This window comes from Chenopodium quinoa, unplaced genomic scaffold (genome assembly GCF_001683475.1).
Source record: "Chenopodium quinoa cultivar QQ74 unplaced genomic scaffold, ASM168347v1, whole genome shotgun sequence".
Taxonomy (NCBI): domain Eukaryota; kingdom Viridiplantae; phylum Streptophyta; class Magnoliopsida; order Caryophyllales; family Amaranthaceae; genus Chenopodium; species Chenopodium quinoa.
The window spans coordinates 772,883-788,476 of NW_018742244.1; the positions used below are offsets into that span (position 1 = coordinate 772,883).

The 15,594-nt window shown below is 34.9% G+C and overlaps 4 protein-coding genes across 4 annotated transcripts; all 4 read right to left on the minus strand.

The window, feature by feature from the left end:
* Positions 1–2,106: 2,106 nt before the first annotated feature.
* On the minus strand, positions 2,107–4,347 carry LOC110737621 (expansin-like A1). The gene is made up of 5 exons (XM_021917956.1): positions 4,098–4,347; positions 3,859–3,968; positions 3,370–3,554; positions 2,744–2,876; positions 2,107–2,625 (listed from the first exon to the last, which is right to left on the minus strand). The coding sequence occupies exons 1-5, from the start codon at positions 4,207–4,209 to the stop codon at positions 2,350–2,352; spliced, it is 816 nt and encodes a 271-aa protein (XP_021773648.1). The 5' UTR covers positions 4,210–4,347; the 3' UTR covers positions 2,107–2,349.
* Positions 4,348–5,263: 916 nt separating this feature from the next.
* LOC110737629 (expansin-like A1) lies at positions 5,264–6,918 on the minus strand. Its single transcript, XM_021917965.1, has 5 exons — positions 6,764–6,918; positions 6,556–6,665; positions 6,201–6,385; positions 5,813–5,945; positions 5,264–5,698 (listed from the first exon to the last, which is right to left on the minus strand). Exons 1-5 carry the CDS (start codon positions 6,879–6,881, stop codon positions 5,456–5,458), a joined length of 789 nt encoding a protein of 262 aa, XP_021773657.1. The 5' UTR covers positions 6,882–6,918; the 3' UTR covers positions 5,264–5,455.
* A 686-nt stretch (positions 6,919–7,604) lies between these two features.
* Positions 7,605–10,830, minus strand: LOC110736938 (pentatricopeptide repeat-containing protein At3g29230-like). The gene is made up of 2 exons (XM_021917280.1): positions 10,818–10,830; positions 7,605–9,616 (listed from the first exon to the last, which is right to left on the minus strand). The coding sequence occupies exons 1-2, from the start codon at positions 10,828–10,830 to the stop codon at positions 7,932–7,934; spliced, it is 1,698 nt and encodes a 565-aa protein (XP_021772972.1). The 3' UTR covers positions 7,605–7,931.
* Positions 10,831–13,627: 2,797 nt separating this feature from the next.
* Positions 13,628–15,494, minus strand: LOC110737637 (expansin-like A1). The gene is made up of 5 exons (XM_021917972.1): positions 15,368–15,494; positions 15,017–15,126; positions 14,729–14,913; positions 14,203–14,335; positions 13,628–14,093 (listed from the first exon to the last, which is right to left on the minus strand). The coding sequence occupies exons 1-5, from the start codon at positions 15,483–15,485 to the stop codon at positions 13,848–13,850; spliced, it is 792 nt and encodes a 263-aa protein (XP_021773664.1). The 5' UTR covers positions 15,486–15,494; the 3' UTR covers positions 13,628–13,847.
* Positions 15,495–15,594: the final 100 nt, after the last annotated feature.

Genomic DNA, 15,594 nt, shown 5'->3' on the forward strand with positions numbered 1-15,594 from the left:
GTGGGGATAGGGAAAGGGGGTTGTTGGTTCATGCGACGCCGGCGCCGGAGGTTTTGGGCGCGGCCGATGCTGGGGGATGGGGGATCGGGGCTAGTGGTGGTTGTTGGCTGGCGGTGGTGGCTGGGGAAAGTGTTGTTGGTGTTTTTTTTTTTTTAAATAATTTAATTGTTAAAGAATAAAGGAAAATACGATTTTCAAGAATATATTAGTCATTTTACCTTTAGTTAACCATGGTTAGCTTATAAATGTAAATTTTGTCATCATTGAATTAATTACATAACTTGTTGATTACCAAAGATAATTTGATTTTTTGATGTTTACCATTGAGAAAAATGAAAACCTCAAGAGCACCATTGAGAATTTCCCTAATAATAATAATAATAATAATAATAATAATATTGATACAATTCATTGTTCAAATGGTTATTTTTTTTTTAAATTTGTTTAAATGGGTTAGATACATGTAAGTGTTTTGTGTTCTTTTGTCATAATAATATTTTATTTTTAAATTAAATAGTATATGTGTTTAAAATGTTTAGAGGTTTCAAGTTTTTAATATATTTTCCATAAATTTTATAATTATATAGTATATTTTTCGTAAATATTTTAATATGTACATTTGTATATACACATATGTATAGTAATAAATAATCAATAAATAATCAAAGATCACTAATCTGTAGTTAAAAATCACTAATTAATAAGTTCAGTTCAGTTCAGTTCAACTGAGTTCAGTCAATCAGAACAGGCCCTAACTATATTACCCAAGCTAGCAACCTAGCAGAGTAGCAGATTCTTTAACCATTTTAAAATAATTACAGCAGAGGAGAATGCATAAATGCATAATCCTAAAAGTCACAACATGGACAAAAAATTTAGGAGGGTCGAGATTTGAACTGCAACATCTTGTTTAAAACATATTCATAGTATACTTAACCAATGTACTACACCTGTAGTATATGCTTATATATATTTTTTTGAAAGGGTAGTATATGCTTATATAAGACAACATATTTACTTACATACAATACTAAAAAAATAAAATAAAAAAAACTTGTTGACTCAAACCAACATTTGCCTCCATCTAGTAAGAGATAAAATAAAAAACCAATCTTGCTTGATAACGATGGTAGGAAAGGTTATTAGCTCGAAGCCTCGAATCCACCATTTACGTACATATGCTTGTAAGTAGAGGCATTCCCTTACCTTAAGATGTAACATTTTTTCTTATACATAGCATTTTTTGTTTTTTAATTGATGAAGAACTGAAGAATAGATATTCCTCTCAAATATGGAGTAACTCTATGCTAAGTTGGTAACATCCTAATGGGCAATTGAACATAATCTCATGCATTCCCATCTTTATGATCGAAAAGAATATACTCCCTCCGTCCCCTTTTGATAGCCCCTTATGGGCAATTTCCACAGGAATTAATAAACACAAATAATAAGGTTAAAGTACATTGAAAAAGTAAATTGACATTAGATATGCAAAAAAGTAGAGAGAGAAATCAATAAAAGTACATGAAAAAACAAAAATTACGTGGAAAATTTAAAAATTAATATTAATGGTTGTTGGAAAAAGCAAATGGGGTGAACATTATGGGACAAAAATTTGCTCATAAGAGACTATTAAAAGGGGACGGAGGGAGTATAACATAGCAAAACAGCTCTTTTAGCCTTCTACATAGAGTCAATAGTAGTATGTAATCCAAGTAGTGTATGACAATTTGGAAAGAATTCCTTAGCTTCATTAATTAGCATTGATCAAAATGATCACCTATGGCTATGAGTTGGGTGGCATTAAACTACAAACTTGTATGTGGCTACACCAACACGTGACTTTGCCCAAATTTGGAGAGTCTGTTTTAATATGCTTGTCCTTAAATGAGTTTAATCCATAATCTCCATATCAGCTAGTGTCGACGAATATGACCAAGGAAGGTTTAATAAATGAATAAGACAAACCATCATTTTTAATTGCTAAATTATACACGAAAATTATTATGACAACTCCATAATTTTTTACTTTGTATGTTGTACAGAACTACAAATCATGTAAAATGAAACGAATTAAAGATTATTATTTTAAATAGTTTTCATTTGGTTCACATATGAATTAAATTTCTACATTAATTCCTATTTCATGTGAACACATGAAATGTTTAATAATGGTATATTGATAGAAATGAAGCTCATCACATCCGGATAATAGTAATACATGAAGTTTGAAACCGATGGAGCCACCTTAGCTTGTGCCTTGGGATTTTTTGCTACAATATTATGAGCTTCAGTAACAAATTTATTGTATACCACCCAAAAAAAATTACATGTAAACACACAACAACGTTACTCAGAGGAGATCAGCGTAGCGTGTCCGAATTGTTTCCATGGTCTACAAGGAGTGCAACCGTCTAAAGCAACATTATCGATTTGTACACTTGTGTTGTATATGACACCAGGCCTCCAATTCGCCGGTAAGCCTTCGTTAACATAGAAAAACTGTGCATCGAAGCCGGAATTGATGATAAATCTAAGCATCAACTTCCCGGTTGGGGCGTTGTTTGTGTCAAAGACTGCCCCATAATTTCGGCTAAAGTAAACCCAGTTACTTGGATGGTCAACCTATATGTATGCAAATAAAAGGCAAAAACATATTGGTTGAAAAAGAGTTTAGAGATACTATATACTGGCAAATCATGCATGGTTTATTAGGACATGTAACGCTTAATTAATTGCTTACCGAGGCCACGTCTCCACCTAAGGTCTGGGTTTGACCACCTTGGTAGAGGACTTTGATTGCTAAATAGTTTGGAAATTGGCTGAACTTTTCAACTTGGATCGCCAAGTTTTTACCTTTGTAATTACATGGTATCCTGATGCATATTGAATTAATGATTAATAGAGGGTAAATGTGCTATCTATCTCATCATGGACTATCCACTTTGTTTTCCCAATTAGTTGACTAATAAATCAAGCAATGGTAGTCTATATTACTTGGACTCTTCATTTCACCCCACGTACCAGTGTCGGATCCTCGACACTCGGACATGGGTATGACACCCGGACACTTCACTTTTAGTTCAAAATCATGGAATTTTTTTCACAAAATAGTCGAGTCGGACGCTTGGACACGTACCCATGTTAAACATGGGTACCCGATTCCAAGTAACATAGATTATAGTTAAGTTGGAAAAATGCATATTTTTTCCGTCCAGAATTAATGATAAGATCACTTAAAATATCGATCAAATATAACCCACAACTAAATTTAGACAGGTGGAGTATACTTTTATGCAAATACAGATTGATAAACAAATAGATTAGTGATGGCACAAGTTTCGAATAATTATAAATAACGATGATCACCTTCTATATTCGACATCAGCGATCCCAAGGCGTAAGAGTTGCTTGTCTTTGCCAGGCAAAGCCATGGCCCTAAAAGCTCTGCTACTTAACACAAAATCAGTGGTGTTGCTCTTATCAGTGTGAGTATCAGTCACTACTATCGTTGTTCCTGTAGTAGTGCAGATACCACTGTTCTTGCATCTCATCTGCTCAACACAAAACCTCAGTCAATCTAGCTAGTACATCAGTTCGTGTAGCTTACTTCAATGATCAATGTAACTAAACATTTTCGCCTCGAAATCATGAAATCACAATATCTAGACTGTTTCAGCTAATGTACAATGTGAATTTTTGTGTTTTTAGTTTGCACTTCCCCAAAGACATCAACCCTCCCATTACAAAGGCATTTGTACATTCTACCCAATATAAATTCACCCGTCTAAAGTTAGTTGTCACGTTGCTAGTTCAAAATATTTAGCGCACCATAGATCTATCAATCTTAAGCTATACCTGAAAGCATGCACCACATTTTTCACCATTGGAGTAAATAGAAGGAATAGCAGCAGCAACATGTCCACCATAGTAGTCCAGAGCAACAGGACCATACCCACAAGATCCAGCTACATTAATTCAATAAATTAAAGGTTAGCAATGTCAATTTTCCACAAATTATCATCTGGGTTGTTGTTAATTAAGCCAAAAACAAAATTAATAATGAATTTGAGTTGAGAAAAGTGTGAGATAATTACCAGAAAGACCTGCAGAGCTAGAAAAGAAAGTAGCTTTTGATAAAACACATTGATTACAGGCAGCAGAAGCAGAGGAGAAGAAGAGGAAGATGAAACAGAGTAGAATAGCCATTTTCAGGGAGATTTGTTTTGAGATATTGAAATTGGGAATTGGGATGATGATGGTTTCTATATATAGAAAGAAAATACGTAAAGTATTGTTTATTTTACTAAAATTCAGTGTACTTTCTTTAGTGGGGAGGAGACAAAGCAATTTCGCAGAGGGCGGGAAAAATAATTAACAAACTAATTGCTTAAAGCATGGCTATATTTTACAATATAAATAAATGATTACTCTATATTTTTTTTAATTAATTATTTAATACTTTATTTATATTATTTATTTTTTTTATTAATTACTCTGTAATAATAATTATTTTATACTTCCTCCTACTGAAAAATTGTCATAATTAATCTTGAAATTTTAATAATTTTTTTAATGTACAAATTTTAGTAATTAACAAACTAATTGCTTAAAGTATTGTTATATAGTTTTGATCATCATTGAAATGTACTCTTTTCATTTTTTTTTTGACAGAAAGAGATGTACTCTCTTCATCGCCAAATAAAAATGACATTTACTTTTTGCATAATTTTTTTAAAAAGTAAATAAATGTAGAGTAGTTATTTGAAAGACATAATGATTATATATTTGTAATTCATTCGACATCAAGCTAATTTTTAATTCTGAAATACGAATATCACCTCATGGCTCATATAATCAACATGTAAAACTTTTCTGCGGGGCAAAACCATGCCACTAAAAGCTCTACTACTATGTTTAAATAGATCCCTTCTTTTTTGGTAGACAAGAAGAAGGGTTACACAAGGTTGAAACTTTTTATTAGTCAAGTTGGCCTGGGTTAGCGAGTTAGGCCCTTTACAAATTTAAAGACAGAAAGGGGAGGAGTTACGGAATTTCACTCCAAATTGCCTATAGTGAGAATTGATCTTCCTTAGATGTAAACTTTTCCAAGTATTTAGAGATCTATTAATAGTACAATTAAAATGTCACAATTGATTACTAGCTTGGCCCGCTATACGAGATCTTATATGGAGTAATTCACATGTTTTACAAAAAGAACACCATCTAAAACACAGTGAAATGAGGAAAGGAACTCAAAAGCTAGAGTAAAATGATTTTCATGATACATTGAAAGACATACAAAATCAGATAACCAAGCTATTACATGAAGCCGAACCAGCCTAGCTAGCTTAGCTTGCGCCTTGGGCTTTTTTGCTACAATTATGAACTATGGTAAAACACACGAATTAATCATCCAGACACACTAACACTACTCAAAGGAGTGTGCACAATTTTATTTCCAGGTTGTACAAGGAGCGCAACCAGTTAAGGCAACATTATTAATTTGCACACTAGTATTGTATATGACACCAGGCTTCCAGTTTGCCGGCAAGGCTTCATTAACATAGACAAATTGTGCATCGAAACCGGAGTTGATGATAAATCTAAGCATCAGCTTCCCGCTTGGAGCGTTATTTGTGTCAAAGACTGCCCCATAATTTCGGCTCAGTGATACCCAATTACTTGGGTGATCAACCTATATATATGCAAGATATAGACAATAGAAAAAGCAGTAGAAAAATTAGTTTAATTAGACTACATTTTTGGTAAGTCAAGGTGTTATTAGAGCATGTAACGATTTGTTGCTTACCGAGGCTACATCACCACCTAAGATAGAGGTTTGACCACCTTGGTAGAGGACTTTGACAGCCAAAAAGTTGGGAAATTTGCTGAATTTTTCCACTTGGATGGCTAAGTTTTTACCTTTGTAAACACAGGGTACCCTGTTGCATAATCATCAATATCATTAGTGTTTATAATGTATATTACTATAATAAAAAATAAAAAAAGCCACATATCATTTAAATACATAGTATACACTACTGTATATACTATATACACCTAATTGGACTTGGGTACATGTGCTACTGACTAAATATGGACTGATGAAAGTATAGTATAAACATAAATTGATACTGAGTAAATCAGTAGATGAATAATGTCACAAGTTTCAATCAATCTTAAGTAACGACTTTTACCTTTTATATTCGACATCTGCGATCCCAACACGTAAGAGTTGTGTGTCCTTACCGGGCAAGGCCATAGCCCTAAAAGCTCTATTACTTAGCACAAAATCAGTTGTGTTGCTCTTATCAGTGTGAACATCAGTCACAACTATTGTTGTACCTTTGGTAGTGCAAATAGCACTGTTCTTGCATCTCATCTGCTCAACACAACGCCTCAGTCAATATAGTACTCGTAGTATCAATGATCACTTTAATTTAACTGATTAAACTCGAGTTGTCCTGATTTAGTTGTCACGTTACTAATTTAAATGATTTAGGCATTAAGCCTAGCATAGATCGATCTTGTAGTGAAACAGATAAGCAATACCTGAAAGCAAGCACCACATTTTTCACCATTGGAGTAAATAGAAGGAAGAGCAGCAGCAACATGTCCACCATAGTAGTCCAAAGCTATGGAACCATACCCACATGCTCCAGCTGCATTTATATATTCAACAAATTAAAAACTACCCTTTTTATTTTTTGACAAATTAACATTTGGGTTGTTGTTAATTAAACCAAAAACAAAAGATTACCTGAAAGACCATTATTGCTAGAAAAGAAAGAAGCTTTGGATAAGGCACATTGATTACAGGCAGCAGAAGCAGATGAGAAGAAGAGGAAGATGAAACAGAGTAAAATACCCATTTTCATACAGATTTATTTTGAGATATTGAATTTGGGATGCTAATGCTTTCTATATATAGAAATTAAATGTAAGTGACATATGGTTTGTTTTTATGTTACTCATATTTGTGGTACTTTCTTTAGTGGGAGAGGAAACGGCGTAATTTCGCAAAACGCGGGAAAATTAATTAACAAATCAATTGCTTAAAACATGATTAATTGATTTAAATAAAAGAAATATTCATTTAGTTAAGCTCAATAAATTTTCAGATTGGAGTAATCATTAATCTCACCCTACATACAAGTATGCAACTTTGAGAATCAAGGTTGGTCTAGTGATCATAGGCCTTTTTTATTCTCTGTAAGACGAGTTTGATTCACATCCCAAAATAAGTGGGATACCCCCCTACTTACAAGGGAAATTATGCGTAGTGTAAGTATTATATTAAATATTTTTTTCTTAGAAAATTGAGAAGATATTTCTATGTAATTATAATAATAATTATTTTTGCAGGGAGTATTATTCAGAAAGGATTGTATTTTTATTAATTACCATTGATCACCGACGAAAGGGCATAGCAGCTACACGTGACTTTGTCTCAAATTGAGCAATCTATAAATATATTGATTTTAAATTGATCAAGCCATTAATTAAGGTACAGTGTTTTCCATATACAAGTACTTAAAGTTTAATTTTAATGAGAGTAAGGGATAGATAAGATGGTTAGAGCTATCCTTCCGATTTCAAGTAATTTTAGGATCGATTCTTATCACTCGTTATTATAGCCTTGTAGGTCTCTAAACACCAAAAAAAAAATTAAAAGTTAAAATGCATAATAGATAAATAGTGCAAAACTCATAATGTGACAAATAATATAGGAATACATAATTAAGACCATCCATGTGTTGTTTTGTTGGATACTTTTGGTGAGCTATGTTTAGTCTTTCACATAAATTTTCCCTCTTTTAAAATAAAGGATAATTTGCAAATTACCACCCAAAAATAGTATTAATTTCTAAATAACCACCCAATTAAAATTTTATTTTAAATTACCACCCATTAAATTAAAAAAACGCTCAGATTACCACCCATTTTGTTTTTCCGGTGGAATTTCCGTCAGTGGGCCCCACTTTTTTTTTTTTTTTTTTCCTTTTTTTCCTTCTATTTTCTGGCTTTCTCACTCTCTCTCCCCGACTTCCCCCCGCAGCAGCATATATATTAGATAACATTGAGAAATTTCCGGCTTCTGTTGGATCAACTTTGACCAAATGCTTCAAAACCTCCTGTGCAATTTCCACAGGGTAATGCAACCGGCATGCTCCTAAGAGCGTACCCCAAATGACAGCATTTGGTTCCATTGGCATATTCTGCACAACCTCCAAAGCTTCCTTTAGACGCCCACCCCGACCTAATAGATCAACCAAGCAGCCATAATGCTCTATTTGGGGGACAATGTCATAATCCCTTTCCATAGAATAAAAATAATCAAGACCCTTGTCAACATAACCCATGTGAGTGCAAGCACATAAGATACCAATGAAAGTGAATTTATCAGGTCGAAAACCACTTTTTTTCATCCTTGAGAAAAGCTTGAGTGCTGTCACTCCATCTCCATGCATAGCTAAACCTTGGATAATGGTGTTCCAGGAAACTAAATCTCTTTCAGACATCCCCTGGAATACAACTAATGCTTTTTCTGCACATCCGCACTTGGCATACATATCAATCAATGCATTATTCACTGCGACACTACATCTAAAACCAGTTGCCACAATTGAGGAACGAACTCTCTTCCCAAGTGTGAGCAAACCAGACTCGGCGCAAGCAGCTAGGATACTAATAATGGTCCCATCATCAAATTTCAATCCTAAACTTTCCATTTCATTATACAAAGATATAGCCTCCTTTGTGAATCCATTTCCAGCATACCCAGAAATTATTATTGTCCATGACACCAAATTCTTAACAGGCATCTTATCAAAGAGTAACCTAGCCATATCCAAATCCCCTGCTTTCGTATAACCCGAAACCATGGTAGACCAAGATACAACATTTCTCTCAGGCATCTTTTCAAACATTTGAAACGCAGCATCCATGTCTTTTGCTTTAACATACCCATCTAACATTATATTCCAGCTCACAGCATCTTTCTCAGGCATTTCATCAAACAGTTGGCGAGCATCTTTCAAATTACCCCCTTTAACCAACCCCCTAATCAATGAATTCCAAGAAACAATATCTCTATCCTCCATGAACACAAACAACTTCCTAGCAGAACTAACACCAATCACCCCACACTTACAGTAACTATCAATCAACGAATTGGGTACAAAAATATCACCAAAAAAACCTAACTTTATCATCTGGGTATGAACCATTTGAACCAATTGCAATGAACAGGGTCCACTACAAGCCTTAAGAAGAAAAGGGTATGTAAAATTATCAGGGAAAACGCCATTATTAAGCATATCAAGAAAAGTAATGAAAGCTTGAGAAGATTGAGAATTCTGGGTATGAGCTCTAATAAGAGAATTATACAAATGAACATTGGGATATCGAACTTGATTGAATACATTAATGGCTAACCCTAATTGATGGCAGAGAGAGAAAGCAGAGATTAATTTAGGTGCTATAAAAGGGTCATTATGAAGATTAGCTTTGAAAATTTGAGCATGAATTTGAGCATGAAGAAAGAAAGAAGGTAGGAAGAAGAAGAGTGAAAAATCGGGGAGAGAGAGTGAGAAAGCCAGAAAATAGAAGAAAAAAAAGGAAAAAAATAAAAAAGTGGGGCCTACTGACGGAAATTCCACCGGAAAAATAAAATGGGTGGTAATCTGAGCGTTTTTTTTAATTTAATGGGTGGTAATTTAAAACAAAATTTTAATTGGGTGGTTATTTAGAAATTGATACTATTTTTGGGTGGTAATTTGCAAATTATCCTAAAATAAATGTTACATTCGAGAAAGGTACAGTCACAAGTAGAGCTAATGAGCTATCAATTCGGGTAAATGGGTTGAGTTTGGGTCGGGTAAGGGTGGGTCGGGTTAACTTGAGTTGGGTCAATTCAGATTAATTTCATAATTTATGCGGGTTGGGATTGGGTTGGGTCATGCTTGACTCGGGTCACGTCGGGTCATACTTCTTATCAGGTTTGGGTCGGGTTTAGGTCGGGTTAATAATAGATCGGGTTACATTCGGGTCGGGTGAACAATAATTCGGGTTTAATTCGGGTTTTCACGGGTTAAAACGGGTTAGGGTAATTCTCGGGTTCAAGTCTCCGATCCCAAGACAAAATGCTTTGATCAACAATAATAAGGTGGTCTAAATTGCATTTAAGATGATTTGAAATCGGGTCAAGAACAATTTGGGTTGAATTTAGGTCGGGTAAATAACAGTCATGTTAATTTCGAGTCGAGTTACTAACAGATTAGGTTGAATTTTTAGGTTGGGTTAGTAATAGGTCAGGCAAAATTCGAGTCGGTTCAATAACAAGTCGGGTTGAATTTGGGTCAGGTCAATAACAAGTCGGGTTAATTTTGGGTCGGGTTTATAACAGGTTGGGTTAAACTCGGGTCGGGTTAGGAATGGATCGAGTTGAATTCAAGTCAGGTTAGTAACAAGTTGGGTTAAATTCGGGTTTTGACGGGTTAAAACGGGTCTGGGTCAATTTCGGTTCAAGTCGGGTTCGATGCAAGTTAATTAAATTAGCCGTTGTAAACCGGTAAAACGGTGCAAGTTGTAAACCGGTAAATATGCCGTTTAAAAGAAAATTGAATGGTTCCACACACCCAATTGGACTCCCTGGGGGTATTAGGGACCATAGTAAACATTTCGGCAATTTTTATTTCTAGGCGAAAAAAAGTCAAAAAATTCCAAAATTAAAGGCTAATATCCACGCTTTTTGAGAAATTTTTGAGGTTTTGGGGCCCGGTGTCGAAAAGTCTTGAAATTCTATGAGATACATCTCGAGGTCATATTATGCCGATTGGAACCATATATGATCATTATTTGTTGTCATAAATGTTCATGGTAGGCTTAAATTAATAAATCGGTGCAAGTAGTAAATCGGTAAATTGGTCGTTTAAAGGCAAATTGGATGGTTCTACCCACCCAATTAGACTCCCGGAGGGTATTAGGGACCATGATAAAAATTTCGGCAATTTTTATTTCCGGGCGAAACAAAATAAAAAAATTTCAAAATTGAAGGCTAATATCCACGCTTTTTGAAAAATAATGGAGGTTTTGGGGCCTGATATAGAAAAGTATTAATATATTTTAGGGGATACATCTTGGGGTCATATAATGCCAATTGGGACCATATATGATCATTATATGTTGTCATAAATGTTTGAGGTAAGCTTGAGTTAATGAAATCGGCGCAAGTTGTAAACCGGTAAATTGGCCGTTTTAAGGCAAATAGGATGGTTTCACCCACCCAATTGGACTCACAGAGGATATTAGGGACCATGGTAAAAATTCTGGCAATTTTTATATCCTGGCGAAGAAAAGTAAAAAAAATCCAAAATTGAAGGCTAATATCCACACTTTTTGAGAAATTTTGGGAGTTTTCGGGGCCCGGTGTCGAAATGTCTTGTAATGCTAGGGAATACATCTCGGGGTCATATAATGTTGTTTGAAACCATATATGATCATTATTTGTTGTCATATTGTTCGTGGTAGACTTGAATTAATGAAATTGGTGTAAGTTATAAACCGGTAAATTGGTCGTTTAAAGGCAAATAGAATTGTTAGACCCACCAAATGGGACTCCTGGACGGTATTAGGGACCATGGTAAACATTTTGGCAATTTTTATTTCCGGGGGAAAAAAAGTCAAAATTTTCAAAATTGAAGGCTAATATCTACGCTTTTTAAGAAATTTTGGAAGATTCGGGGCCTGGTGTCGAAAAGTCTTGAAATTCTAGGGGATACATTTCGGGGTCAATTAATGCCATTTGGAACCATAATGATCATTAATTGTTGTCATAAATGTTCGTGGTATGCTTGAGTTAATGAAACCGATGCAAGTTATAAACCGGTAACTATGTAATTTAAAGGCAAATTGGATAGTTCTACCCACCCAATTGGACTCCCAAAGGGTATTAGGGACCAGGTAAATATTTAGGCAATTATTATATTCGAGCGAAAAAAGTAAAAAAAATCCAAAATTAAAATCCCAATTGGAGGTTTCGGGGCCCGGTGTCGAAAAGTCTTGAAATTGTAGGGGATATTTCTCGGGGCTATATAATGCCGTTTGGGACCATATATGATCATTATATGTTGTCATAAATGTTTGTGGTAAGCTTGAGTTGATGAAATCGGGGCAAGTTGTAAACTGGTAAATTGGTCTTTTAAAGGCAAATAGGATGGTTTCACCCACCCAATTGGACTCCAGGAGGATATTAGGGACCATGGTAAACATTTCGGCAATTTTTATTTTTGGGTGAAGAAAAGTAAAAAAATTTCAAAATTGAAGTAATCCACGCTTTTTGAGAAATTTTGGGAATCTTCGGGGTCTGGTGTCGAAAAGTCTTGAAATTCTAGGGAATACATCTCGCGGTCATATAATGTTGTTTGGAACCATATATGATCATTACATGTTGTCATAAATGTTCGTGGTCGGCTTGAATTAATGAAATCGGTGTAAGTTGTAAACCGGTAAATTGGTCGTTTAAAGGCAAATTGGATGGTTCCACCCACCCAATTGGACTCCCAGAGGGTATTAGGGACCATGGTAAATATTTCGGCAATTTTAATTTTCGGGCTAAAAAAAGTCAAAAAAATTCCAAAATTAGAGGCTAATATCCATGTTTTTTGAGAAATTTTGGAGGTTTCGGGTCCGGTGTCGAAAAGTCTTGAAATTGTAGGGGATATATCTCGGGGCCATATAATGCCGTTTGGGACCATATATGATCATGATACGTTGTCATAAATGTTTCTGTTAAGCTTGAGTTCATGAAATTGACGCAAGTTGTAAACCGATAAATTGGTCGTTTAAAGGCAAATAGGATGGTTTCACGTACCCAATTGGACTTCCGGAGGATATTAGGGACCATGGTAAATATTTCGGCAATTTTTATTTCCGGGCAAAGAAAAGTAAAAAAATTCCAAAATTGATGGCTAATATCTATGCTTTTTGAGAAATTTTGGGAATATTTGGGGTCTGGTGTTGAAAAGTCTTGAAATTCTAGGAAATACATCTCGGGGCCATATAATGTTGTTTGGAACCATATATGATCATTACATGTTGTCATAAATGTTTGTGGTGGGCTTGAATTAATGAAATCGGTGTAAGTTATAAACTGGTAAATTGGTCGTTTAAAGGCAAATTGGATGGTTCCACCCACCCAATTGGACTCCCGGACGGTATTTGGTACCATGGTAAACATTTCGGCAATTTTTATATCCGGGCGAAAAAAAGTCAAAAAATTTCAAAATTGAAGGCTAATATCCACGCTTTTTGAGAAAATTCGAATGTTTCGGGGCCTGGTATCGAAAAACATTGAGATTTTAGGGGACACATCTAGGGGTCATATAATGTCGTTTGGATCCATATATGATCACTATATGTTGTCATAAATGTTCGTGGTAGTTTGAGTTAATTAAATCGGTACAAGTTGTAAATTGATAAATTGATCGTTTAAAGGCAAATTAGATGGTTCTACCCAACCAATTGGACTCCCAGAGGGTACTAGGGATCTTGGGAAACATTTCGACAATTTTTATTTGCGGGTGAAAAAAAGTCAAAAAAAATTCAGAATTAAAGGCTAATATTCACGTTTTTTAAAGAAATTTTTGAAGTTTCGGCCCACAAGTCCACAACCAATAAGTTAAGATACATTGTATAAGAATACAGGAAGAGAAATACTATTTGGAGAGAGATTAAAAAATCTAGCCAGCCTTACGACTTGGTGATTTTTTGTTACAATTTTGATCATTGGTAACGCTAATAAGTACAAACAAATCTTCCAACATGCAAACAAAATACTCAATTCATTTCCAGGTTTTACAAGGAACACAACCGTCTAAAGCAATATCACTGATTTGCACACTAGAGTTGTATACCACACCAGGCTTCCAGTTTGCAGGGAGGACACCTTCGTTGGTATAGAAGTATCGGGAATCGAAGCCGGAGTTGATGATGAACCTGAACACCAGTTTCCCACTTGGAGCATTGTCAGTGTCCCATACCGCCCCATAGTTTTGGCTCAGGTAAACCCAGTTACTTAGATTATCAACCTATACACAAAGTATAGCAAAAAACAGTACAAAATTAGTTATAATATGATGAGACTACATTTTTTGCAATTCAAGATTTTATCCGAATATGTAACGCTTAATTTCTTACCGAGGCTACATCACCACCTAAGATAGATGTCTGACCACCTTGGTAGAGGACTTTGATTGCCAAATAGTTAGGAAATTTGCTGAACTCTTCCACTCGAATCGACAAGTTTTGACCTTTGTAAACACAGGGTACCCTGTCGCATATTGATCACAATATGTTAGCAAGTCTTAAGCAACTAGAGGCATAATGTGTTATAATACGGTCTTTTTTTTTGCCTCATCCTAGTTGACTTATTTGACACGCATATTAAGGGTCTGTTCTCATTGACTGAACTCAGCTGAACTGAAGTGAAATTATTAGAGCTGAAATGAAATGAATATTTTATAAGAGAAGGAAATTAGGAGCTGAACTGAACTGAAAATAATCATATGAGAACATGCCCTAAGTCAACTAAAATTAAAGATAATGTTAATAATGTAATTTGAACTAAATCTCGACAAATGAAGTAAAACATGAATGCAGATAAATAAATTAGTAGATGATCATTGGAGGGAAAAAACTTCAAGCAATAAGTAACGATTATGACCTCTTATATTCAACATCTGCAATTCCAACATGTAAGAGTTGTCTGTCCTTGCCAGGCAAAGCCATAGCCCTAAAAGCTCTGCTACTTAGCACGAATTGTGTAGATTTGGTCTTATCAGTATGAACATCAGTAACAACTATCTTTGTGCCTTTTGTACTGCAAATCGCGCTGTTGTTGCACCTTATCTGCTCAACACAACACCTCAGTCAGTCTAGTGAGTGCTTGTAGCATCAATGATCAATTGAAATTAAATCATTATCGCCTCGAAAACAAGCTAATAAGGGGTACCTGAAAGCAAGCACCACAGCCTTCACCTTTCTTGTAAATAGAAGGAAGTGCAGCAGCAACATGTCCACCATGAAAGTCTAGTGCATAAGGACCATACCCACAAGCTCCACCTGCATTATTACTTCAACAAATTAAAGGCTAACCACTTCATTTTTTTTTACTAATTATCCTTTGGTTTGTTGTTAATAAAGCCAAAAATAATTATATGATGTATATTTCCAAAATACAAAGACTACCAGGGTATGAGTATGTGTGGATGAATAATTATTTCAAAAAGTCAAAACGAGACAACTAAAAAAAAAAAACTAACAGAGTAAGCATTAGGATTTAAGATAATGAAGAGAAAATTACCTGAAAGACCCTTAGAGCTAGCAAAGAAAGCAGCTTTTGAGAAGACACATTGTTTACAAGTAGCAGAAGCAGATGAAAAGAAGAGGAAGAAGAAACAGAGTAAAACACCCATTTTCATATACACAGATTTGTTAGTGAGATATTGTAATTAGGGTGGTGATGATGCTTGTTATATAGTGCACATTCTTTAGCTGGACAAATACAAACAAAATACGCAAAGCGCGGGG

Coding starts and splice junctions, on each gene's coding strand:
- LOC110737621 (XM_021917956.1), bottom strand. CDS start 4,209: ATGGCTATTCTACTCTGTTTCATCTTCCTCTTCTTCTCCTCTGCTTCT. Junction 2,877..3,369: donor GCTGATGTCGAATATAGAAG/GTGATCATCGTT, acceptor AATATGCATCAG/GATACCATGTAATTACAAAG. Junction 2,626..2,743: donor TAGGTGGAGACGTGGCCTCG/GTAAGCAATTAA, acceptor GCATACATATAG/GTTGACCATCCAAGTAACTG.
- LOC110737629 (XM_021917965.1), bottom strand. CDS start 6,881: ATGAAAATGGGTATTTTACTCTGTTTCATCTTCCTCTTCTTCTCATCT. Junction 5,946..6,200: donor GCAGATGTCGAATATAAAAG/GTAAAAGTCGTT, acceptor ATTATGCAACAG/GGTACCCTGTGTTTACAAAG. Junction 5,699..5,812: donor TAGGTGGTGATGTAGCCTCG/GTAAGCAACAAA, acceptor GCATATATATAG/GTTGATCACCCAAGTAATTG.
- LOC110737637 (XM_021917972.1), bottom strand. CDS start 15,485: ATGAAAATGGGTGTTTTACTCTGTTTCTTCTTCCTCTTCTTTTCATCT. Junction 15,127..15,367: donor TAGCTCTAAGGGTCTTTCAG/GTAATTTTCTCT, acceptor GTAATAATGCAG/GTGGAGCTTGTGGGTATGGT. Junction 14,094..14,202: donor TAGGTGGTGATGTAGCCTCG/GTAAGAAATTAA, acceptor CTTTGTGTATAG/GTTGATAATCTAAGTAACTG.